General features: G+C 33.8%; 2 protein-coding genes across 3 annotated transcripts; both read right to left on the minus strand.

Annotated features, from left to right (window-relative positions):
• Nucleotides 1-27,847, minus strand: LOC106108883 (probable ATP-dependent RNA helicase DHX35). 2 transcript variants are annotated; one of them, XM_013290194.1, is made up of 16 exons: nucleotides 27,740-27,847; nucleotides 27,396-27,661; nucleotides 11,574-11,738; nucleotides 9,838-9,918; nucleotides 8,059-8,118; nucleotides 7,671-7,836; nucleotides 7,012-7,109; nucleotides 5,749-5,995; nucleotides 4,973-5,114; nucleotides 4,613-4,732; nucleotides 4,026-4,189; nucleotides 2,842-2,969; nucleotides 2,204-2,344; nucleotides 1,904-1,994; nucleotides 758-908; nucleotides 1-216 (listed from the first exon to the last, which is right to left on the minus strand). In XM_013290194.1, the coding sequence occupies exons 1-16, from the start codon at nucleotides 27,771-27,773 to the stop codon at nucleotides 102-104; spliced, it is 2,169 nt and encodes a 722-aa protein (XP_013145648.1). In that variant the 5' UTR covers nucleotides 27,774-27,847; the 3' UTR covers nucleotides 1-101. The 2 variants fall into 2 exon arrangements, with proteins under 2 accessions (XP_013145648.1, XP_013145649.1); XM_013290195.1 differs by lacking the exon at nucleotides 1-216 and having other exon boundaries at nucleotides 837-915.
• LOC106108885 (ceramide phosphoethanolamine synthase) lies at nucleotides 22,095-23,876 on the minus strand. The gene has a single exon (XM_013290196.1). The coding sequence runs from the start codon at nucleotides 23,290-23,292 to the stop codon at nucleotides 22,186-22,188; it is 1,107 nt and encodes a 368-aa protein (XP_013145650.1). The 5' UTR covers nucleotides 23,293-23,876; the 3' UTR covers nucleotides 22,095-22,185.
• Nucleotides 27,848-27,989: the final 142 nt, after the last annotated feature.

Genomic DNA, 27,989 nt, shown 5'->3' on the forward strand with positions numbered 1-27,989 from the left:
AAACATATTTACATTTATTGTACTTTTAAAAAGTCATACTTTATCATATAATTTGCTGTCATTTTAGTAATCTGTTGAATAAATTTCCATATGAATGTTTTTCAAGTTTCTCTATAGTAATGTGGAGCTATTTCCGTGAGCCAGTGCTGTTGTATGGTGAGGATATCTCTCATGTATGTGTTGTTGCCCACATTCGCCACATTAGCGAAAACCACCCTGAAAGAAAATTATTTTAATACGGTAGGATATTTATAATCTATACTTATATACTATTATAATAAAGCGTAAACACACACTTCTTTGTTGCCTAAGATGTCAGCAATTACAGCATATTTTTGAATAATTCCTTCTATAATAAAAAAGCCCCGTACTTAAGATAAGGTTTAGGCTATATATTTTCACGCTAGTTATCTTAGGAGGTAAGTAAATTTGAAAAACACCTAACTGTAGGAAATACCATAAACTACGAGCCAACATTAAGGAAGCAAGGTTATGGTAACGGTAATTGACATTTGCAATGGATTATTTGACAAATGTTAATAAAATAAAGTTTTTACAATTTGATGCGGATGAAGCCGTACGAGAACAATTAGTCTTACCAATATAAAGAGAAAAGATTTGTATTTCTGTATTTAACTCAAAAACTACTGAAGCGATTTGAAAAATTCCCTATTAAAAAGGTTATCAGTGAGTGACATAGGTTATATTTTTTTTTTAAATTTAACACGAGTGTATTACATAAATCAGTATAATTAACCATTTCGGTTGTTGTTGCTGATATAAACAGCTATCAGGACTTATGCGCAGCGCCGCGCCGCGCACGCCGCGGTACTGTCCGCTGAGCGCGAGGCGCGCCGCGTGCGGGAACAGGCCCGACACCGCGCACTTCATTACACGGACACATTTACCTGAAAACTACTAATACAGTGTACTCTATATAACGACATTGTAAGTCCATTTTATGACGTTATAGAGTGACCGTTAAATAAACATAACATAAGTCAGAATTGAAATAAGAATAGTTTACTTCAAAATGTTAGTAGTTATATAGCACTAAGGTATAAATAAATAATATTATTTGAACGCTATTGCGTAGTGTTATTTTTGTCTTTGATGCACCAGTAATTATTTTGTATTTATTTATTTTACGCAAATTTTTTTATAATATAAGATGGCAAACTCGCAAGCGACTTGAATCCACCGAAATGGAAAGCGACCTGTGCTAGACATCCGCAATTGCAGCGCTGCCTACCCTTTATTGACGAAGGAAAAGCACATAAAGAGGACATTTCCCCTTCCTATGCGTCTCCACCGTCAAAGGGAAAGGGACTAAAATTAGGCCTCCTGCATCACACTTATCAGACTGTACGCGGAATTGGTTCCACTTCACGCCTGTCTGTGTGGTCGTGGTATAGTTGGGGACGAGCCCTGCAGTGCTAAGATGTTAAAGCGGGCACTACCACTGTAAAAATATCTTTAATAATCAATATTGAGCCATCTTAGTAATGGACAAAAGAACTTACACAGCTGTGCAGTTAATTTTAAACTTTTAAATGGTGCTTTTTATTACTCAATTGTTATGAAGAGTGGATGTAACGCTATGTAATGTATGGAAGACAAAGTAAATCAATCAAAGCCAATCGAAAGACGTTACGTAAAGTTTACCTCTTACTAATATTATAAATGCGAAAGTTTAGATGGATGGATATTTGTTGGAGTTTGTAGCCTAAACGACTAAATACACTTTGATGAAATTTGGTACAGATGTAGATGATATTCTGAAAGAACACATAGGTAAATCACTTTTATTTTTTTTGAATTCCACGCGAACGGAGTCGCGGGCGAAAACTAGCGAAAGTTTAGATGTATGGATGTTTGTTAGAGTTTATAGTCTAAACCTCACCACTTCCTAGATCGGGTCCTTCGAAAACTTTTTCCTCTATTTTAAACTTGTCTTTTATTAATTTCTCCAGACTTTGTCGTATTTCATATGCCTGTAAGTAATACAGATTAACTTACACTCTTTGAAAAAAGAAGAAATACATATTTAAAACTTTTATTAACAATTTACATAACAGCGCCATCTAGCGGCTAAAACAGATTAAATTTAAAACTTGAAAACAGCGCCATCTAGCGATATCTCGATATTATTTTGATTATGTCTAAAAACAATGTGAAAACTGAATTAAAAACTTATCCATACCTTCTCCATAACTCGATAATTGATATACATCTTCTGACACCAGGCTTTACATGACTTTTTATATTTAGACGTGTCTTTTGTCCTGACATTTAGATATGCGTCAAATATATTTAAATACATTATAATATCGCCTTCTGCTACCTGAAATAAATGCATAGTTAATATCACGCTTTTAATCGATTTTTAGGTAAACAGGGAGCATAAGAATATGAACTTTACAACTTTGCCAATATTGTAAATGTAAAATTTTGTATGAATAATAATAAACTTTATTTCGAGCTATATTTCTTTTTTGCTCATAGTTTTTTAGTAACAGAAAAAACTTAATACCTATGTTAGTCACACATACATCTAAATATTATTCTAAAATGTTTAGTTAGTTACCTATTTTTAGAACAACGAGGCAGATCTAGTTAAAATTAGACAGAATTAGGAAGTCTGGAAGAATACAAAGTCTAATAATTAAAATTCTATTTAAATCAACGCAGACTAACTCACGGGCAACAGCTAGTTATAAATATTTACATTTCTTTTCTTCTAAAGTAGCAAAGAAATAAATTTTCTCTATGGCACGATTAAATTTTTCAGCTTTTTCATTAATTTTAGTTGTAAGAGGAAGAGACGTTTAGTATTCTTACCTCAAAGTTATTTCTTCGTGATATCTTAGCGTTAATATTCCCCTTCCCGCTGGCAGGGGAGAGGAACACGCCGTCCACCTGCAGCATTGATACTATGGAGAGCATTTCCTCGATACAACCGTATTCACCTGAAAAATATATTTAAACATATTAATACTTTAATTAAATAAAAAAATATTACAATACAAAAATTTCAAATTAAACTACAAGTGAAATCTCTTGTATATAACATTTTTTTATGTTATTACTAGTTTCAATACAATTTGTTGGCAGTTTAAATAGATTTTGTTTTAACTTTTAAAACTAGATGGCGCTGTTAAGAATCCTGAATCACGTTCTTAGAAGTATGAAAATGAATCTTGTTTTAAAGTTATGATCACTCTAACGACACATATAGACAATATTTTTCACGGGTAACTTCTTTGTACAGTAATATCTCAATGTTAAATTTCAAACCGAGAAGCTTTTCAGTGTCTGAATTATTTGCTTGTTTGTGATTTTGACGCCAGGTAGCGCTTGTGAAATTATGTATAAAATGTTTCAAACTATGCTTACTCTATATTCTTCAAATCTCTTTGTTATACAAAAGAAATATAATATACTAGCTTTCGCCCGCGACTCCGTGAGTGTGGAATTTAAAAAATCAATAGTAAGTAGCCTATGTGTTCTTCCAGACTATCCTCTACATCTCTTCCAAATTTCATCGAAATCCGTTCAACCGTTTAGGCTACAAACTCTAACAAACATCTATCCATCTAAACTTTTGCATTTATAATATTGGTATGAGTATATGATTCGCAACAATTTCGAATTTAGTAACTAGATGGCGCTGTACAGAATCAGGATAAGGCTTAATTACATGTAAATTATTATTTTTTTATAATACTCTAACAAAACAAGTTATTTATTAAGACGCGTACAAATTAACCAAATAAGAGTTTGTCAAACCAAATTGTAAATTGTCTGATAACAATCCAACGTGTAAAATATGTGATGGAAATAGATTTTGTTACCTTATTTGATAGTGACGTCATAAGCTATCTGAGCCTCTATCAGCTAGTGGTGGGACAGGCCCTAAATCTTGAATTTAATCGACTTTTAAATAGTCAAAAACTTTCTCAATTATCTGTATATTTTTACTTCATAACACTTTCTAATATATTCACATATTGTTGAAAACTCACCGCTGTTGCACAACATGTTGGCGAACATCGGGTCCAAGGGCAGTTCGGCGAGCCGCGCGCCGTGTGACGTCATCGCGCCGTCGCCGGCCAGCGCCCGCAGCGCGAACAGCGTCTCCAAACCTGATATCAGACTCTTCGCTGGAGGAGGCGTGGGGAATGTGAACCTGAAATACATAAAAAAACAAAAGATAATTTAGCTTTTTAATGGTAAAAGAATTTTTGAAATCGGTATTTACTAACTCATAGTTACATTCCACGTATCTAATTTTTCTCTTGTACGCGAAACATTGTATTTTATCAGAATAAAATATCTTTAAACCATTTTATCAATATAAAAATCGACAGGTTAGTTTTTAGTCGACACAGGAATAATTGTTAATACCTTAGGGCCATAATTGAAAGGGATAGACAAACCATAAATAATTTGATTTTATCTTATTTACATTTCATAAAACTTAATAAATCGCTAGTTCATCTTACTATCGTTAGATGGCGCTCTTCCCAATATTTTCATTCTCTTATTTGTATAATTCAGGAAAAGGTTACTAGATGGCGTTATTTTTAATTTATGATTATTCTATACATACCTTAAAACATTATGTATTCCAAGTGCTTTAAGCTGCAGCAACATAGAGGCTAAGTTACTGCGGCACATCTCCGGCGGTATAGAACTTGGTAACTTGTCGTATTCACTTTCTGTGTACAATCTGTAATGTTATACATCAATAATTACTTTCTCGAGGTGTTATTCTGACATTTTAATGGTAATAAAATTAGAAACAACAGAAATAATGTAAATATCATTCACAAACTGGATTTACAGTTGAGTTGGCACGTCCAACATAAGAGTACTCTAATTCACGACGTGCCAACTTAAATACAGTAATTTTAATTTTCCCTATACACAATTTTAACTAATAAGTACTATATACTTTACTATACTTTACCTATAACATTTCCCGCGACTAGTCCTGCCCGCCCGGCCCGCTCGCTGTCGCGCATTATTCTTAGATATAGCAGTGATACAGACAGACTGCACACCCACCGCTGGATCGAAGTACGGCAACTTGTGGAAACCGCAGTCGATTACTAAAGATAAATATTAAATAAACATATATTTAGGTAAAGGCAACATTTAAGAAATATAGTCTAGACATAGTTAACATTTTTTGTTGTGTACGTGTTGTATTGGAACAAAAAATAATACAAAATTATAAAAAGCTCCATCTATATGTCACAAAATAAAATAAAAACATTTAAATATGATTTAGTGACATCTATTGGCAATTGGAGTGTAAAGTGTCAGCTAAATTTTTTAATCTGTTTAAAGGAACATTGTTACATTAGTTAAGGGTTTATGAAATTAATTAATCTAGAAGTTTCTTTTCAAATAAGGACTAGGATTATACTTCAAATATCAAAATGCCTCCAAATATAACAAATAGAGTCCTACCCCCATCCTTTCATCAGATTGTGAATAATTTGCCCATATCTCTGGAGATTTTTTATTCGTGTAAATTTTGGATATCGAATCTTTCTAGCCCCCAAAAATTTAATTAGATTCGCTAATTTTAACTGAATAAAGCAGAGTTGACAACCTCAAAAACAATTAAGATTTCCTAAAAATCAATTGAAACGCCCTAAAAATTGAGACCCCCAAAAACCGATCAAAGACCCCCAAAAATAAACACCATAAAACTCAATTTTAAACCCCCAACCTCACCATATACAATCCCCGGTATAGTAACACTGGTCTCCGCAATATTAGTTGCCAGTATCACTTTGCGCACGTTGCTGTCTGCCATCTGGAACACTTTGAGCTGTCTGTGGTGTGGCATGGTGCCATACAGCGGCAGCACTGACACACTCGCCGCCCGAATGCCACTCGCGAAATGTCGCCTGTGTTTATTAGCCTCGTCATTCTCTTCTGCATACTGCTGGAGTACTTCTAAAGCTGATAGTATTTCTTCCTAAAAACGTTTGTTACCATACTAATATTATAAATGCGAAAGTTTAGATGGATGTTTGTTAGAGTTTGTAGCCTAAACTGCTCAACGGATTTCGATGAAATTTGGTACAGATGTAGAGGATAGCATGCAAGGACACATAGGCTACTCACTTTTGTTTTTTTTAATTCCACGCGAACGGAGTCGCGGGGAAAAGCTAGTTAAAAATACGACAGACATACAAGTCCATAATAAGACCTGTTTCGTATGGATCTGAATTTTGGGGTACCAAAATTTTTGAAAGGAGAGTGCATGGGAATGGATGGTTGGGACAAGGGATAAAGTTAAGAATTTACTAGCTTTCGCCCGTGATTCCGTCCGCATGCAATTAAAAAAAAAAACAAAGAAAGTAGCCTATGTGTTCTTCTAGACTATCCTCTACATGTCTGCCATTTCATCGAAATCCGTTGAGCAGTTTAGGCTACAAACTCTAACAAACCTCCATCTAAACTTTCGCATTTATAATATTAGTAAGATAGGATTTTATAAAGAATAAAGAAATTGAAAAACAAAAGGTTAGCGCTGTATGGACGTTATACAAGATGGGGACATAAACCAAAAAGTGTTAGCTTGAATGTGGCTACACAGGAGGAAAACCATAGATATTTATTACTTTACTAGCTGTTCCCCTGCGACTTCGTCTGCATGAAATTATGAAAATTTTATTTTATTGTTTACATATGTCAAATTATCAATTACAAATGTCAAAATGACATGACATGATGACAACCTTGCTTCCTTGATGTTGGTAGCAACTTATGGTCTCTTTTCCACATTAGGGTTTTTATCCAAAATATTTACCCCCCAAGTTTAATGGCGTTAAAATATATAGGCTAAAGCGTGATGTAAGTGTAGGGCTTTTTGTTAAAAAAAGAATAATTCAAAAATATGCAGTTATTACTGACATCTTAGACAACAAAAAAGTGTGTAAAGAAGTGTGAGTAATTTGCAGACATACAAAAATGTCTTTATGAACAAACCTGTGACGTCAGAAAGGCTAGAATATCCCCAAATGGTTCGTTTTCATGTATTTTGATAACTGTATCTACTGTGGCCTTTACATAATCTGCTACTGGTTCTAAAAATAACAAGGGAAATTAGAAATAAAAGAAAAAAACAATTAAATAAGTTTTATATGTGCATTACGTATTTCTAAAAACAATATTCTCAAACCTCCCTTTCAAAATTTCAATATTTTAGAAACCCCTACATTTTAAAACTTTGAGTAGCGCAGGTAATATTTTTCTGGGAAACAATGGTCTTTTATCTTGTAAAATATAAAAATAATATATACTAGGTAGACCTAGAAAGAGATGTATGGATTGTGTGAAAGGTGACATGATCAAGAAGGGAGTGATTACTGAGATGACGGATGATAAGAGTGCTTTGGAGGACGAAAACCCGGTGCGCCGACCCTACGGGAGTAGGATAAGGCAGGGGAGATGATGATATACTAATATTATAAAGAGGAAAGATTTGTATTATATGTATTGAAATAACTCAAAAACTACTGGACCGGTTTCAAAAATTCTTTCACCATTAAAAAGCTACGTTATCAGTGAGTAACATAGGCGACATTTTAATTTTTTTTTTACTCCACGCGGCCGTAGTCGCGAGCAATAGCTAGTCATAATTTTACCTTCGACATAAAACACATCAATAGGATGAGTCCGTCCCTGCATTGACATTATCACTGACGTACTCTTTCTGTCTACCTCCTTTTTGTTTGTTAGATTGAAGAAATCTCTCAGAAACTCAGCGTCCATTGTCGCTGACGATATTACTAACTTGAGATTTTTACGTTTCTAAAACAATAAAAAATATAATCAAGAAAATATGTCTGATAACTTAAAGTTACATTTTAGGGCGTGTCCCACCAAATTGTAAATTGTCAAACAATCCAACGTGTAAAATGTGTGATAGAAATATCCAATTTTGTTCCCATATCTGACTGACGTCATTTTTAAGCTATCTAAGCCTCTATCAGCCAGTGGTGGGACAGGCCCTTAATTTTTTAAAAGACTTACTTTGGCTATTTTCTTTAATAATCCCATAAGAACATCTGTCATTTGAGTTCTCTCATGGACCTGTGGAAAACATTATTAAGACAATCTATACTATTATAATAAAACGTAAATACACACTTCTTTGTTGCCTAAGATGTCAGCAATTACAACGTATTTTTAATAATACTATTTTTAATAAAAAGCCCTACACCTATGTCATGCTTTAGGCCATATTTTTTCACAAGGAACTTAGGGGGTAAATATTTTGGATAAAAACCATAATGTGGGAAAGAGACCATAAGTTGCTGCCAACATCAAGAAACCAAGATTGCTAAGCTTTGTCACGTCATGTCATTTATCACGAGCAATAGCTAGTTTATTATACTTTAAATAAAAAAAAATGTTGGGTAGTCTATGGACTATACCAGAGTGCTATTTATTTTCCGTTTAGTTCTGGAGTTACATGGTAAAACATCCATACAAAATTTTGCTTTAATACTGAAAATTATTATTAAGATTTTCCCCCGACTCCGTCAACGTCGAATTAAAAAAGCAAGTAGCATTTGTATCCCAGACTATCCTCTACATCTATGCCAAATTTCATCGAGATCCGTTCAGCAGTTTAGGCTAAAAACATCCATCCATCTTAAAATAAATAAATAAAACACTATTTGACCAAAAGAAAATTAAAAGAACACAACGTACAATTATTACTGAAAAAAAAAAAAGATACAAACTCTTGGTCAAAAGGAAAAGGCTCAGCTGATACGGCCTCCAGCTTGTCACTGAAGGCCGCGTTTTCAGCATCCCCTAAACTACTATAACATGGTTCAGTTTATAATACAGGGGGCAGTTGAGATTTATAAGCCATAATTGCACTTATGTGTGTGTTGCTGTGTATGTGAATGTATTTGTGTATTGTTGCGTAGGCTTGTGTGCGTTTGTGTGTGCGATGAGGGAAAATAAATATATATAATAAACTCGCATTTATAATATTAGTAATCAATTAACATGCGTACTGATTACTCAAGTGGCATGTCTCTATGATGTCATCAATTATTTGACGTGACAAATCGTGTCAATTAGTGTTTTAATTCTTCAACCAATTACAACTGATTTTATTGTCCTAATTGATTTAAACCGGTAGATATAAATGACAGTAAAATACAGTAATTTTCAAGCACCCTGTATATTTAATAAGTGTCATAAGTATATACTAATACTATAAAGAGGAAAACTTTGTTTGATTGTAATGAGTAGGCTTAAAAACTACTGGGCCGATTTTAAAAATTCTTTCACCTTTAGAAAGGTAATTTATCTGTGAGTAACATAGGCTATATTTTTAAATTTCACGGAGACGGCGTCGCGGGCAAAAGCTAGTATTTAATAAGACTGAAGCATGTCATGTCAATTTTAATGTCTGAGGTGTTTAATATTTTGTGACAACTCTCACCTGGTCAAATAAATTTGTCACACTAAAACAAACAATACGTCATTGCCTAAAAAGCGTAAGCGTAAATTGCCTAAAAAGCAATCTAATATTATAAATCTAAATAATAAAGTTTAGATGGATGTTTGTTAGAGTTTGTAGCCTAAGCTGCTCTCTCTCTCTCTCTCTCTCTCTCTCTCTCTCTCTCTCTCTCTCTGGATGATTATCATAGTCTGTAATACATAGGCTACTTACTTTTTAAACTTTTACGTTTTTTATAATTCCACGCGAACGGAGTCGCATGCCACACTTGTATCCTATAATTAGGGAACGTTTCCACTAGGTGACAATAAAATTAATATAATTATTACCTCATCCAGTACAATACAGGTATACTGCATTAAAAGTGGCGAAGCAAACATTTCTCTTAGTAGCACACCTTCCGTCATGAACTGAAAACAAAGTACATTATCACAAAACTGGCTTCAATGTTGTTCTTTGGAAGGACAAGGAAAATATTTAAAAATATATTTAAAAACAATATTAGAAATATTTAAAAATATACATTTATTATAGAGTTAGTACTCTCTACTAGTTAGTTAGTCTCTTAGATCAATCCTTCGTCATCTTAAGCGCCAGTAGCCTAATAGCCCAGGTTTGGGGTACGGACTACCGATCTATTATACCGAGCCATTCGACTATTGTCGTGAACCATGTTCTAGCACAAGCCTACAGCTTAGTTGAAATGGTTAAAGGAATTATTAGAAAATTAACAAGAATCTTCTAAATGTAAAATAAAACAACTTCTAAACAGCATTTTAAATTTTAACGTAGTTTATTGGTATCGAGCCAACTCATCAGAAGCAATCAGGTCAGGGATGTGCAGCGAGAAGAAAACAAAAAAAAAATCGAAAATATTGAAGTGGTTAATGAAAAGAACAGCGTTTTTGAATCCACTTCCGAAAGACAAGTACAGTCGGGGACTTTTATTTCCTACCCCATAGTGAAATATTTGACTCTCACAATGCACATTAAAAAGTTATAAAAAACATTGAAAACGTGTGGATTAGTACTGCTGTTGCGTTTTCCTATACGATATTCGACCTCAAGTGGACAGCGGATTTAATTCTTTGGCTGGATAAAAATGTCCAATACATTATCTTTTATGTACAAAGATATATTTCGTGCAGGTGTTTGTAAAACTCACTGTTAAATTAGCTTATCTATATCTGTACTATTATAATAAAGCGTAAACACACACTTCTTTGTTGCCTAAGATGTCAGCAATTACACCATATTTTTGGATAATTATTTTAATTAAAAGCCCTACACTTACGTCAAGCTTTAGGCTATATATTTTCACGCCATTAAACTTAGAGGGTAAATATTTTGGATAAAAACCCTGATGTAGGAAAGAGACCATAAATTGCTGCCAACATCAAGGAAGCAAGGTTGCCATTATCATGTCATTTGACATTTGCAATTGATAATTTGACACATGTAAACAGTAAAATTTTCATAATTTTATGCGGATGAAGTCGCACGGGTACAGCTAGTGTGATATAAAAGGGTTTTCAATTACGTGTTCTTGAAATTATTTAAGATATAATATCTGACCTTTACAATTTGATATGTTATATTAATTTATCGCTTTGATAATCCAATTTGTCTACAAATATTGATAACATTATGGGAAGACTAAGAAAACTATGAGTAACAGTAATTAATTATTAAAGAAAAATTAAATAGATACGTTTTTTGGCTATGATATCCTCCTATTTTTAAGTAATAATTGTAACTGCACACGGAACAAAAAGGCGCGCTTCTTACGTTCGAACTCCTTTGTGAATAATGGCATCTGTCAAAGGGGACATGACGTATATGTCAGTGATTCAGTGTTGCACTGCTACTATGGTACGATACTGATTTTCTACTTAACACTATAAAACAGTTTTCATTTACTGCACTTTTATAATAATCAAAGGAACAAGAAAAGAAAATGTATTCTGTCCGTGCTCTTATTGCGTTACCCAACCTGTTTTTTAATTGTCAACTACCAATAGGTAACAAATCCGTCTTGCATTGCTAGTTTAGACTTAGTACTCACCACAATGCCAGTATCAGTGGTCCTAGCTGACGTCATCGAGGCAGCATAGCCCACAGTGTGGCCAGGTTCTTCCCCCCTCTCGGTAGCCACTCTGGCCGCAAGCGTCACCGCCGCGGCCACTCTGGGCTGCGTCACGCATACTCTGTGTCCGATTTCGTATAAATACTGTAATAAGATAGTTTTTTTAATTACATAGAACAAGCAATGGGAATCAATTCATCTGCCATGAACAAAGCACTGCAGAAGCGAACTCAACTGAAATTTAACTCTGGCTTTTGAGAGATACACTAGCTTGAGAGGTTACTTGGACACCGTTCACAGAAAGTTACACAAGGCAATGATTTATAGATTCAGTAATTTTCATAATGTTAGCTTTTTAACTATTTTGATATAGTCTGTATTCTTAAAAGTTATTTAGTCTTTGCTATAAATCAATACCATTTATCTTTATTGAAAATATCAATATTAACTTTGTAATTATGATCGAACGCATTATTTAAATATTCATTTCACAATTTTAAAACGCAAGAATTCTATATGTTATGTTAATAATCGGACAGTAATCAGATGTCAGAAATAAAAGTGGGGTATTAACTGGGCTACACGACGGCCATATTGGTAGTGGTTAACAGGGATGGTGGATACATGGGAAAATGGTGTTATTGGTAAGGTTATTCTAAACAAATTAGAAGAAAACATAAGAGTTAAAGAACTCATTTTATTAAACCATAACATGGCTAGAAATAATTGGAATGCAATCTACGGGGCTTCCCCCTTTCAATTTGTCCTGTCGAACCATGGTAAGAACATCTATGTACCTTGTAACAAATAGCTTCCTTCTTTCCATAAAAATGTAGGTTAACCATCTCTAGACATAACAACAGGATAAAATCATTCGTTCAGTCAAAGTTCAACACATCACGCGATATTTCATTATTCATTGAATTTTTAACTCCATGTTAACTACAATTAATCAGTAATTCAGATATTTTCATACGATAACATAAAATTGGATTTATCATAGAAATAACAACTATTCATTTGATGTCCGAAATTACACAGTTAAAGAATTTAATTCCCATCCCACTGTACATCGAAAATCATAGTCAACATACATATGTACATAAAAGACTCTGTAAAAACAAAGTTTTATTTTTATTTCCCTTCCATTTATCGACAGGGTAACAACATTTTACCTTAAAAGCCCTTACATATTTCCATCACATGATTCATCTAACTATAAATTGTTAAAAGCAATATCGAATGTTTTCTATCGCGTGTGTAATCTTATCGACAACTCTTATTTATGGTAGAGGTACACAATAGCCCTGAATCATCGTACAAACTAGCTGTTGCTCGCGACTTTGGCCGCCTGAAACCCCTGATCTAAGCAATTCACATTTTTATACATGTAGAAAGTGAATGCCAAATAACTTCGACTTGACTATTCTTAGACATAGTGTGTCCATGCCCTTATTGCTCAGTGAGGTGGAACGTATTGATTGTTAGTACGACATTGTGTAAGTATACAAAGATACAATACGTACGGAGCTATTAATTGAGATTGCAAGTCAAGACTTTAAACCATCTACTTTATATCCCGCAATTAAAGGATCTGAAGGGTACTAGTCCCTTGTTGCCTTAAGCCACACACATGCTCGCAGGTAATCAGAGCGTTACTAAAGTTTGAATCTTGTTATACAACTTCAACAATGACTAAGTCCACTTCATTCATAATCTGTCATTTACGTACTATCTCCATGACACAGGTGTTCGTAATCTTGTGATATCTGCCCGTGTAATAGTCAATTGATTGCTTGATAAATATTACTTTGAAATGATAGCAACACAGCAACAAATGTTGATTAAACCATACTTATTTTATAAATCCGAAAGTTAAGACGAATGTTTGTTAGAGATTGTAGCCTAAACTGCTGAACAGATCTCGATGATATTTGGTATAGATGTAGAGGATAGTCTGGAAGAACACATAGGCTACTCATTTTTGTGTTTTTTAATTGTAATATATGTTTTGAATAGTGGAGATATACCAATTATTGATAACTAGTTGTGGTCTATAACTATGATTGCACGTAATTAAAAAAAAAAACAAAATTACTAGCCTATGTGTTTCTTTAATATAAATTAAAGAAAGAATATGCATGTGTTTTTTTTTTCTTTTTTTAAACGATTCTACTAGTTATAAAATAACCAGAAAAAAAATTGACGTGAAAATATTCAACCATTGAGCTAAAAAAATAAAATAAAATTACGACCATTTTCGAGCGACTAAAACGCGACCGGAGTTGTCAATAGACAATTGACGTCAATCGTCTTATTCCATACATAACATACGCTTAGATGTCACTTCGACGTAAAAAACAACAAAGCTTTTTATTTTAAAGTTGGTTTTGATATCGTGTTTACAGTAAAATACTTCAAGAGTGTATTTCTATATAAGCTAACGTAAATGAACAGTGTATTGACAACACAGCGACGTCATATTAGACAAGCCATTTGCTTCGACCAATAGTGTGCGTTTTAGAACTTAGCGAGGGAATTTGAAAAAATACACTTTTTAATGATTAAAATTTGCCACTAAATCACATTATATTAAAAAATCTTTGCACGAATGTTTTTATAGTAATAAAGTATACTTAATAAAAGTTTGGTACAATTTGGCTTCATATGCACATTGCCTATTATTCAAAAATATGCTGTGATTGCTTACATTATACACAACAAAGCATGTTTACTCTTATATTAGACTAGACATGTCTTGATCATTTTGTTTGTGATCACCTTTCTTAATAATTGGGGACTGTTGTCACCATGACAGTGCTAAAAGTGTACTGTAACACAATTCTGAGTACGTCGTTTATTAGGGATCAATAAAACTATGTATAATTATGTCGTAAAATAATCTATCTTCATTGACAGCATAAAATTTAACTAACTATACAAACAAGAGTATTATGTCCACTTGCCTTAGTCAATACTATTATAATAAAGCGTAAACACACACTTCCTTGTTGCCTAAGATGTCAGTAACTACAGCATATTTATGAATAATTTTTTTTTCAATAAAAAGCCCTACACGTCACGCTTTAGGCTATATATTTCACGCCATTAAACTTAAGGGTAAATATTTTAGATAAAAACCCTAATGTGGGAAAGAGACAATAAGTTGCTGTCAAAAACAAGGAAGCAAGGTTGTCATGGTTTGTCATCATGTCATTTTGCAATTGATAATTTGACTCATGTAAACAGTCGCACGGGAACAGCTAGTTTTTTCTAAAGTTAAAAAGAGGTGCAGTTGAATATATTGTTTTTTATCACTTCTTAGTAATTTAAAAAGTTTAGATGGATGTCTGTTAAAGTTTGTCGAGACTGCTGAACTCGTCTCGATAAAATTAGGCTTATACGTAGAGTATAGTCTGGAATACATGGGCTACTTTTTGTAATTCCACTACACGGAGTTCAATCAGAATGTTAAGATGGATGTGTGGGGTAACACGATTGGATAAGATACGAAATGAGTATATTAGAGGAAGTTTGAGAGTAGCCCATGTGGTGAGAAAATAAGGAATAAAAGGTTAGAGTGGGGGCATGTTGTGGGAAGGGATCAATCGCATGTAACAAGACGGACGTTATTTATGAATGTGGTGGGGTACATCGGTACAGTAGACCTAGAAAGAGATGGATGGATTGCGTGAAAGGTGACATAATCAAGAAGGGAGTGATGACTGAGATGATAGATGATAGAGTGTTTTGGAGGACGAAAACCCGGTGCACCGACCCTGCGGGAGTATAAGGCAGGGGTGATGATGACTCAGACGGAGTTCGGAACAAAAGCTAGTTACAAACATTAGCTTTTTGATTTCTTTCCTTGCGAAGACAACAATAGTTTTCGTTAGTCCATCATCGCCTAAATGTTAACGCAATATTTTTAACTGTTTATTTATTTCATTTCTTACAACATACTCTCCGGGAGTGACCCCATTCAGTTTCACTCAAGGTAAGTGTTGCGTGATACAAATTTAAAATTACCTAAATGAAAACATTTAAAAACTAAAATTTAATTTACTTTATACGATTTAAAATTGTTGATTTATTTATTTCAAAAAACTCTATTTTGTTAACAATTAAATAATGTTCCAAAACAATTTGAAACAGACATAACATTTAATAACTACTACTATTAACTACTTTTCCTCTGCGACTCCGTCCGCGTAGAATTAGAAAAAATAAAAGTGAGTAGTCTATGTGTTCTTCCAGACTATCTTCTACGTCTATACCAAATTTTATTGAAATTTTTACAGCCGTTTAGGCTACAAACGCTAACAAACATCCATCCATCCATCTAAACTTTCGCATTTATAATATTAATATAGTTAGAATAGTGATTAGTATGAAGTATGATAACGCATTTATAAATAAGCTAGTACCATTAATTAGGCTTAAAATAAAATCATTTAAAAATTTAATAATTTTATCGTCTTGCGGAATATTCATTATCACCAGCTCACTATACGTCCCCACCGAAGGGCTCGGAGAGCCTACCCTAATAAGGGGTGACTAGGCCATAGTCAACCACGCTGCACTGCGGGTTGGTTGACTTCACACATATCTTTGAATTTCTTCGCCGATATGTGCAGGCATCACGGTGTTGTTCTTCACCGTAAGAACGTCGGGTAAATTATGTACATATGAAAATTCAAAAAAATCGAAAATCACATTGGTACTGCGGGATTCGAACCCAAGACCTGTAGTAGACTACAAGTCAAGTGTTCAAACCACTGAGCTATAATATAATAAGGACGGAATATAATAAGGATAAATTACAAGGATAATCAATTTGACATTGTTTTTTGAACAGTTAATAACAAATTGGCACAAACACCAGTAAAGAATAATAATAATTTATTTATTTCATGTAACAATTATTACAAATATAAGGATGTAAAAATTGACAGTACAAAATTAGAGATACATAAAGAAAAGAAAAGACAAAAAACTAATGCAATCTAGAATCTATACTATATAAAGAGGAAAGGTTTGTATTTACGTATGTATTGAAATAACTAAAACTACTGGGCCGATTTCAAAAATTCATTCTCCAAGCTACGCTAAAACATAGTTTTTTTTTATTTCACGCGGCAACAACTTGTCTTAAATAAAAATACTACACACAAATTAAAAAAGTGCAGTAAAAACTTCGTTAATTTTGTTCCAACTTCAACCAATGGGTGACACCAATGACGTCATAAGTATATTTTAATTTATACGTATACAATGCTTGTTTAGGCAATTGAAGGTTAAACTCATAAATTTAGGCACACTACCTGTTTGCTTGGCCGTTATTATTGTTTAGGTTCCATTTACACATCGTTTTTTTTAAACCCACACACCATCGTGAAACTATGCTCTAGCTTTCGCCCACGACTCCGTCGGCTAGGAATTAAAAAACAAAAGTAAGTAGCCTATATGTTCTAGACTATCCTCTACATCTATGCCAAATTTAATCGAGATCCGTTCAGTAGTTAAGCTACACTCTAACAAACATCCATCCATCTAAACTTTTGCATTAACAATTAGTAACATTTGAACCAGAGGCTAAAAGCTGAAATTTTCATTCTATGCTTTTAACCTTATTCATTCCTAAGTTTTATACACATCCAAACATATACTTTTATAGATGGTGTTTATTAAAATTATCTTACAAAATCTCCCAAACATTGGGGAGGCGTCGTTACATTGGCAACATTAACGATTCATTCCCCGACACGTGGCGTCGAAAAACTATTAATAAACGCAGATCACGATACTACGTTGTAAGTTGTAATCTCTATTATAAAGGTGGGTTTACACTAGTTTACGGGTTTCAAATGTCGAATTTGTATAAAAATTATAACCCCCATTATTTAAGAAAAGTAGAGACAATATTTTCACACAGCTATCATGAGTAAAATTTCATTGTATTTTTTTTAATCACATGTTATTTCAAAACTCATATAAAATTTGCTGTATTACTGCTATTTTATATAAACGTTTGTAATATTTTAAATAAGCTCGATTTTTCCATTGTAAATCACGCCATCTAGTTAAAAATATTATAAACAAGTAGTTAAGAAAAGTCTTCAATCGTCACACAAAAATCGTAACGAAACAATAGACAGCAGACAGAAGTCTAGAATGAGTCATCGTGTCCCTTACTACGTGAGACCCATGCATTATTCCTACACGTGTCATTTTACCATTAGAACGACACGTGTTTGTAACACTCATCGAATTACGAAACGCGAGCAACAAGCACCAAGCACCCATCATACTAATATTATAAATGCGAAAGTTTAGATGGATGTTTCTTAAAGTTTGTAGTCTTAACTGCGGAACGGATCTTGATGAAGTTTGACATAGATTTAGCCTGGAAGATCACGTTGGCTACTTAGTGATTTTTTTTAATTCTTTGCGTACGGATACGCGGGCGAAAGCTAAATTGCCATAATTAAGTCATTTTGGATATTTAGATAAGTATAAAATAAAATAAAAATCTCTAAGCGTATTAGAAAGTAGGTTAATGACCTTAAATCGTCGTCTGAATAAGCTTTTTGATTAAAATTATTCTGCTATACCAGTAGTTAAAATTTTTACGAATAATTGTAGGCGGTTTTAGGGATTAAATTATCTTCTACCATTAACCAAAATTTTTTACATCACATAGACTAAGAGCCAAGGGCAGCTAGACCGTCGTTGTTTTATTAAAGCTGGAATTTTAGTAATAGAGCACAACAATTTTTAAAATAAACCCATGTTGTCCGTAGAACTGCATTGGGCGGTTGATTTTCTTCGAATTGTTGTACCAGGAACGCATAGAATAAGCGGTGATATGTTTATATGAGTAAGCGAAATTCCGGCTGCAGCACCGTCATATAAGGTTATGGTAGCCTGGTACTTCGAATTTATGAAATAAACTTAACACAACATATTTTTGTAACTTTGAACATTTTTTCTTAAATTTTAATATTATATGGATATATTATGTATGGATGGATGTTAGTCAGAGTTTTTAACCTAAACAGCTGAACAAACCTAGATGAAATTTGGCATAGATGTAGAACCAAGTCTAGAAGAACGCATAGGCTACTTGCTTTTGTTTTTTTTTATTTCACGCGCACATAGACTCTTGTAAAAGTTACAAATAAATATATTCTCTATGTGTAGAATATAGTGAAATCTTTTGTAGAAATTAGATTTCAAATGTACAAAATTACATGAGGCGATACGATTGTAAGGTCAATGACCTTAACCGTTCGCAACTGGATATGATAATGGGAACGTATTTCGCATACTTAATGACTATTGTTCCTGATTTTGTAATATTAAACCTCTTTTCCACTAATCGACCAAATTCCTATTTTATGACTATATACTAGATAGCATGTAGTTTTAGTGGAAAGAGCCTACGATAAACGTAAGTACATACTAGCTTCCGCCCGTAACTCCGCGTGGAATTAATAAAACAAAAGCTTATGTGTTTTTCCAGACTATGCTCTACATTTATGCCATATTTCATCAAAATCCGTTCAGTCGTTTAGAAGGCAAACTCTAACAATTATTTATTTATCTATCCATCTAAACTTTTGCATTTATAATATTAGTAAGATTGGTTATTCTAGAATTATAGGTTTTTTTCGACCCATCCTAATCTTATATTAACATGTTTTTTGTTGGAATGAACTAATGGTTAGCTACACTACAATATACGAGTAAGTAAGAAAATGAATTAATTTACATATTAGATTTAAAATTTATTTCTAATTCGGTGCCAAAAGGTCAAAATCATCAGTATCATAGTAACAAAGTAAAGGCTACTCGTATTTGTATTAAGGTCAGCTTGTTTTTATATAACCTTTGATATTTCTAATTCAAGACAAACAACTTCCTGTATAAAAATCGAGTAATAAATAAATTAAAACGTTACTAGTGAGTAGCCGCGACTTTGTCCACGCATAAGATAAAAAATGAGCCTATAACCCGTCTATCTCAGCTACCCTCCAGTGAAAGTCCGGTCGAATTCGGCCCAGCCGTTACGGAGATTACCCCGAACAAACGCGGCTTGCGACAGACAGACAAAAAAATTTTAAATTCGATTTATGATATCAGCAACGCAAATACACCATCTTTCCTAAATCTGGATTTTTTTTTATGATATTACAGACACTTCAATTTTATTATATGTATAGACTAACAGTGCATCCCGGCTTCACACAAGTAGTTTTTTAGCAGACTGACTAAGGAAATAGTTTTCGTCCGTATGCATTTTTATGTATGTAACAGCATAGAGTATAAGCTACTGAACCGATATTGACGAATGAGGTGTCATTAGTCTTCGGAGTATGATATCGTCAAAAAAAAAAATTTAATACTATAAAAATCGAGACACACACTATACAAAGCTGTTGATCCCTCCGCTAAAAATCATCTGTATAGAGTTCAAGTCGTTAATAATAAAGCGACATTTTTTACAGTTCGTTAAAAAATATAACCTTGTAATTGACCTTGACAGTTACGTTAAAAATATTGGAGTAATTTTTTTGTCGCAGGAAACGATAAAAAATTGTTTGTAACAATACTACGGAAAGTAAAAAAAGACTTTTTGTAAAATATTCTCCTATTTAATTTAATAAGATATTAAATAATACAGCAAAATCTATGGAAATATATTATATTTCTTAAATCAAATATTTCTTTCTCTTACGTCACAACATAACATAAATTATTTTGTAATGAAATTCGATAATCGGTAGACATATGGCAACTATTTATAGGATCATAGACAACAACACTTTTTATAACAATTTCTCATTGGTCAACATCAATCATAAACTAAACAAAAACCATAGACAACAGACAATTCAAAGTCCTTTATTACATTCCATATTTAAAATCACAGATGCCTTAGAATGCGATTGCCAACACTTGTATTGTGGGCGGGAAAACATGTCAGGTAGCTTCCATGTAAGAGCGTGCGTATCTTTTACTAAACTATCGCATAACTGTTTAGTTTCACTCTAATTTCTATGAACTTAAATGAAGGTGCCCTCAATTTTAGTTGTGCAGCTAAACAGTTGAATTTGCTGCGAAACAATCGACAAGCGCACATCAGTTGTGCGATTGCTTAGTCCAAGGCGTGCGTCCGCTCTTATTGTGCCAGGTATTGACACATGTATTCCCACTTCATTCCGTCCGCAGGAGCTTTGCCGATGATCTTATGACGTCACGCATTATATGCCAGTACTGAGCAGACTATGCAGTCGTTGTTAGAAGGGGGAGTTATCGGCAAACCTCCGCTCGGCTAATACTGCTATATCTTTGATGGCAAAGACTAAAGGAATGACAATAGACACTAGAATAAATTAGAGTGTCACAAGTCACAACAACGGAATTCTATTATAACAAATATAATAAAATAATTTGTGATTCCGAAAAATCTTGGGCGTCGCCAGATATTGGATTAGGGTGGCGATACACGATTTATATATCGATATTACATTTTTCTATTCTCAAAGGTTCTTTACCCCCACCCTTGCGACACCCATGCATCAATATATGTACTTTACAATCCAAATATTGGAACAAACGTTTGCTGGGACGAATCTCATTCACTCTACATAAAAATCAGTCGAAAATCTAGCGTCTTCGCAAAATATGATACATTGGCACAATGGGTACAATATCACAAATATTCGACAATGATTAACATGGACAGATACTTAATACTATATTACAAACTATATAACAAATGTTGGATCAAATGTTTGTCACACACCGGATGGATCTGTTATCACATTACAAAATGTTTTACAATCGAGCATTAGGGCGTAGACACACTGGGAGTAATTATTGATTATATCTAACGTTCGAATGGTTCACTAAATATCTCCTAAACCGTTTAAAAGACCTGAATAAAATTAGTCACAGTTGAAGTCTCGAAAAACAACCATTTTTTAATTCGCTACAAAGTCGCAGTCCACAGCTATCCAAATCCATAAAGAGCAATTCAAATTTTATGATGACTAACGCTCCTAAATTGCGCCAATAATAGGATTATGGTATCATTCACAAATTGATAAATAACGAAGTAACTTTTTTCACATGCTAACTAGATTATATAAAAGTCAGAAAAACCACTAGTTCAATTAAATAGACTATGAACAGAATACGCTGTTAAAAGTATCAGTATAATAAAACGATTTTATTTAAAAATGGACATCCCGGAAAGAAAAGATAATGTGGACATCCGAGGCCATATAAACATATAGTAAACAATGACAGCTACAATGAAAATCCCCTTTTATATTATGTTCCCCTAATGCAACAATCAATATAATTCGGGTATACCGTTTAAAATATAACTTTGAATAAAATCGACTATCATCGCCCAAGGTCAAATAAAACCACACTACATGATACCAACGTGGGTTTCATTGCTTATCAAAAGCTTCTACAATATTTGTAATTTCGTACATTATAAAGTGGATTTTACACTTACAAATACAATCAATAGATAAACACCAGTGTGTCAACAACTTAATAGTTCATGGTCACTCTAACTCACAACATACGATCTGATATTCTCTACCAAATATTCCGAAGTGGCGACAGCTATCACCAGACAGATATACCCACTATAATGTACCGTTTTAAGGAAGCCCCATGTTTTATCACAGAACACAGCAAGAGAAAGAAGATGGAGATAACTGTGTGGGTTCACAACCCTCCATAGAGCTGTCGCGAAGAAGAACAATCCAGATCTAAACATGGTCGCCCTTCTCACAACATCATATTCTGTACAATTTTCAAGCAAATCTTGATATACGTCAATATATCTGTTCCAGGCGATTGAAGATAGTATCATCTGTCCGGAGAACAGACCCAACACTTGAACTATCCTTTGGAAGCTTACTTTAGTCTTATAGGAAATACCAACTTCAGTCGTATGGTCCTTCTCTATATCCTCTGATGAATTTATCTCTTTAAGCTGATGGTACGGTAACGTACTTACTGGCGTGCCCTTGTATCCGCGTCTAGGAGGATTATTCTTCAAATAAAACAATATACCAGCCATCATCGCTACAACACCCAATAAATCACAAATCCCGTCGACCCAGTAACCCAATGTACCCACTTCGGACCTCTCACCCTTTATATGTTTTCTCTCTCTAGCGACATGCCCGTCTAAATCATCCAAAAACATTCTTAATTGAAAAAGTACCACCGCTAGACGACGTGCAGCTAAATTCTGATATGTTACAAGCTTCGCTCCAACACAAGCCACGAAAACATGAAAGAATGAAATCATATTGGGCGTTATAAACAGCACTGTTTCAGATATACCTAATCCTATATCCACTATAGCGCATAAAGGGCCATAAATGTAATGGTTTATATGATCAACCATCAAAGCTTTGACCGTGGGATGACATAACGGATTGATACTGCAAGGCACCCACGTGACATCTTCGTAATTCTCCAACTGTTTATATTTCTGTGTCGATGTCTCTTGCGTTGCATTTTCGGATGTCAAGTCGTATATATCTATTTTATAATTCTGTATCCTTAAAAATAGGAATGTGTCCATACAAATGCAATACAGGATTGTGATCAATAGAAGAAAGGTAAGAATTTTACTGGCTTGCGATGAAGGCCACATCATTTTGATTGAAAATAAACTATCTTGTTGCGTCAAATCCTATTCGAGGTCGATTTATCCGCACTCGAAATAAATAGAAACTATAGGGCTTCCAGCTTACGGCCGGAGCAAACGATTTGTGAAAAGCCGACGAGCACATTACATGTTCTTACAATACTTAAAACAGAGTTTTATTTTAGTAGAGGCGTGGGATACGGACGGAGCATTATAAATAAACCATACGTTGATACCACAAAAGTTTACACATAAAACTGGTCAAAGTCGATACGAGATTTCACTTCACGTTTACATCGATTCTTAAAATCGTTTCTCACATTAGCACAGTCCAAACAAGCCTTCAAGTTCCTCAATACCGCAGCACGACTACGTAAAATCGATTCACCAGTCACGGAACGGACGGATATTTTATCAAAAACAGCACGCCCAACACAATAGTTTTTAACTTCAATTATACGATTAGTATCGTGTTATTTAATTATGAATTTTAGTACTAAAGTAATAAAACTCTTGTTTCAGTGACAATGTTTACATAGTTCGATTATTTTTTGTAAATTATTTGTAACGGTTACACACGTGCGCACCGTAGCCACGCGGTTGGCGAACTGGCTCTGATTGCTGGCTGTATGTCTGGAGAGCGTTTGCCTCGCGTCGCAAGGAACGATGCAACGAACAATAGACGTTTGGCGCCAAAACAAATGTTTAAAAAGGAGTTGTGGTCTAATCTAATAAGATTTTTTCAATATCCGCATGATAATAGAAAGTAAACCAGTTTTAAGTGTAGGTCAGTATTGGCTTTTACTTATGTGTGTGTGTTAAATTTTATATTTAACATGATTGGCTAATAGGAGTTTTCTTGACTTTTTTGGGACTATATAAAATTCAATGCATATTTCCAAGGCAATGCGGAAGTTACACGAAGACAAGTATCAAAATTATGCATATATGCATATGGCATCTATTATTTTTTCTATTGCCTTATAACATAAAAAAAAACTTTAAGTCTATTTTGTAGAATTGAATATACGACATTTAAAATTACGTAACACCGATTTTTTTCACTTTAAACTCAATTTCAGCGTATGTTTATAGCTATGTGCACAAAGTTTAAATATTGCCCATAAAAGTTTTTCATAGCTGTTGTGAAACATTTTAACGATTTCCTGCGATATACCTGACCTACTGGAAACCATTCTATATTTTAGCGATAACAGTAAATAAGAAAATAAGGGCTGTAACACACCTACATTTAACTAAATAATTAAAACAGTCAGAGATGAGCGTATTCAGCTAACTGAAGTAAAATTATAAATGCGAAAGTTTAGATGGATGGGTGGATGTTTGTTAGAGTTTGTAGCATAAACGGCTGAACGGATCTCGATGTAATTTGGTATAGATGTAGAGAATAATCTGGAAGAACACATAGGCTACTCACTTTTGTTTTTTATAACTCCACGCGGACGGAGTCGCGGGCGAAAGCTAGTAGACTAAATTCGCAAAATATGATTTTTTTCCCTAGTCCATTTTATTATTTAAAAATATTAACACTGCTGTTTAAAGTTAATATAGGAAATTGTATACCATGTTTAATAAATGGTTTCCTTTGACAATAATGTTTACGTAAGTGTACCGCAACAGTACTGGGGCGTCCGTTCCGTCGTTCCAACAAAAACATCTATTGTTAACTCATCTTCGTTATTGAATTTTTTTGCTGTTGAATCCTTTATGAATGACAAAATATCCGTTATGATATATTTTTCAGTATTTCAACAACGCCCTGGGCGAAATTTCTACGCCTTTTTTACCAGCTTATGTGAGGAAGATGTATGAGACGCCCCTTCCAGTTCAACGCCCTGGTCGGTCGACCACCGCGCCCTAACCTAACTCTAGCACTGTTTATTATATTAACAGCGTAAAAATAGCTTAAGTCATTTGGAATTTTAATTTTAATCTACATTTAACAGACATTTAACATATTTTATTAACTTACTGCATTGGCACAACAACCCAAAGTGGGTTTTGGTCTCCAACGTGAAGGAGTTTCTATTTAGTTGAGAAACATTTTTTTTAAATTAAGAATATACTCATATGTTGTGAAATATAATGTTATAAAACAAAAGAATTTGTTTAATTTAAAACAATTATAACCTCAACCAGCGATGGAATTTAAAAAATATTTCTACACTAAGTAGATATTGTTATGACATTCTTTAGTCTTTTAAACATCTCTGCGCAAACTATGTGAGAAAAAATAACCTATTACCATTTATAACAATAATATTAGTCTAATAAATCATCATATACAAGAAATTTTCCGTACATGGGTACAGTGTAAGTGTAAATGAGTTCCGAACCCACTCACAGCTTTACACACTTGAACTTGAATCATTAAGAGCTTAACTAAGGCTGCTAATGACCTAATACAATCTTACTAATTTATTTTTTTTATAATATCAGATGGCAAACAAGCAAGTGGCCACCTGAATCCACAGAAATGGAAAGCGACCACTGCCCATAAACATCCGCAATTGCAGATGCGTTGCCTACCCTAGATTGACGGAGGAGATGCACATAAAGAGGACATTTCTCCTTCCTATGTGTCTCCTCCACTGTCAAAACCACTTTTCCTTTCCATCCTTTCCTCTTAAGAAAAGGGTGGAAAGGGAAAGGGACTCAAATTAAGTAATATTATAAATGCGAAACTCTAGATGGATTGGTGTGTGTTAGAGTTTGCCGGCTAAATGGCTTAACAGATCTTGTTGAAATTTGGCATAGATGTAGAGCATAATCTAGAAGAACACATAGCCCATGTGTTCTTCTAGATTATGTTCTATCTTACTTTTGTTTTTTTTTTACTTATGAGGAGGTAGAAATGAAGTATACTACAAATATGCTAGTATACAGGTTGCAGAGTGCCTAATATGTACTCCTTGTTAAATATCTGTAGAATATTAAGAGGTGTTAGACTGGGGTTGTTACTATATAAAGCAAAGCATAACTATGCAGGTAGAAACTGACCTGCGAGCTGATTTACTGATCTACTACACACATGCAAACATTAAACTGATCTGCGGGTTGTCAATTTAAGTGCATTATTACAATATTCAATAATAATTCTGTAGCAATACCAGACTAACTACTATTGGGTAGCCATTTTTAGCCAACTTCAAAAAAGGAGAGGTAGTTTAATTGTTTTTTTGCATGTCTGTACATCAATGTATGTCAGATTAACATGATTCTGTTTTGTTTGATGCAGACTGTCAATTGGCAACATTCAAAACTAAAAACTATCCACTAATTTCTTTAAAAAGTGTATTAAAAGTAAGAAATTTTCGTCTTGTATTCTGTTTTTGTTTACTGTTAAACATTTTAGGTTACTAATATTAGACAACTTATTTAATTGATACTGTCGCTTTAAACTCAGAGCAATACTTCTCGCCAGACTTAGGATGCGCGCCAAATCTATCCATGCTTCTAGTGACGTTGACAGCTGTCAGCTAGGAACGTGCCGTTTATGCCGATATTCTAGAGTCTCGCCAATTCTATAGCACGGTACTAATTTTATTCCTAACACTAATAACTTTATGACTATTTTAATCATATTATCTTAAAGTATTATGATGTAAATTGCCTATCACTAAGAGCGGGCACACACCCTGGACTAAACTATCACACAACTGTTTAGTTGCACTTTGATTCCTATGAATGCACACACTACTGGAATTTTCAGTTGTGTATTGGCTCTGAAAGGACAAGTCTCTTAGATGTCTGACAGTAGTCTGTTAAAAATAGTACCAGAGGCCTAATTTAAGTTCCTTTCTCATTACCACCCCTTTCTTATAAGAAGAGGATGCGAAGGGGAAGTGGATTTGACGGTGGAGATGCATAGGAAGGGGAAATATCCTCTTTATGTGCATCTCCTCCTCTGTCGTATAAGGGTAGGCAATGCATCTGCAATTGCAGATGTCTATGGGCAGCGTCGCTTCGCCATTTTGGCGGATTCAGGTGGCTGCTTGCTCGTTTGCCACCTTATGTTATAAAAAAAGTTGTGCAATAGTTTAATTAATATGTGCCAGTTCTAAATATAATGCATGTAAAAAAGCACTTACCTGTGGAACTTGTGTTGATTTCCCACATCCTGTTTCCCCGATCAATATTAAACTCTGATACTTTTCTAATAAGTACAATATATGGTTTCTATACTGGAACACAGGCAACTTCTGTCTTTGTGTGTTCATAGGTAAATGATGGTATCTATTATACACGAAATTACTTTTAGAATCACTGTCTACTGTTAATGCTACGTCTACACTTGGATTTAACAACGTCTCTACCACACCATCTTTATTCCTAATAGGATATAGTGTGTCGTCGCCTGAAAACAAGGGATTTATTGAAATAAAAGCTATGTAATAATATTGTTGCATAATATAACAATTATGAATGTACTTACCAGGTCTAATAAATTTTGGTTTCTGTCCAAACATTGCAAAAAACAATAGAAGTAGATTATATCAATAATAAATGTTATTGTTTATTTACACTTTGAATTGTAGGTTATTATTTTTAATTCAAATTGACAGAATCTTAAAAGTGTTACCATCAACAAAATGTTACCAGTTCAAAATGATTTTATGTTGCCATAGTAAAAAAACATTGTTAAAAAATGTGTAAAAAAAGCTTTGCGAAATAATTAAAAAACT

This window comes from Papilio polytes, unplaced genomic scaffold (genome assembly GCF_000836215.1).
Source record: "Papilio polytes unplaced genomic scaffold, Ppol_1.0 DF821400.1, whole genome shotgun sequence".
In the NCBI taxonomy this organism is placed as follows: Eukaryota; Metazoa; Arthropoda; class Insecta; order Lepidoptera; family Papilionidae; genus Papilio; species Papilio polytes.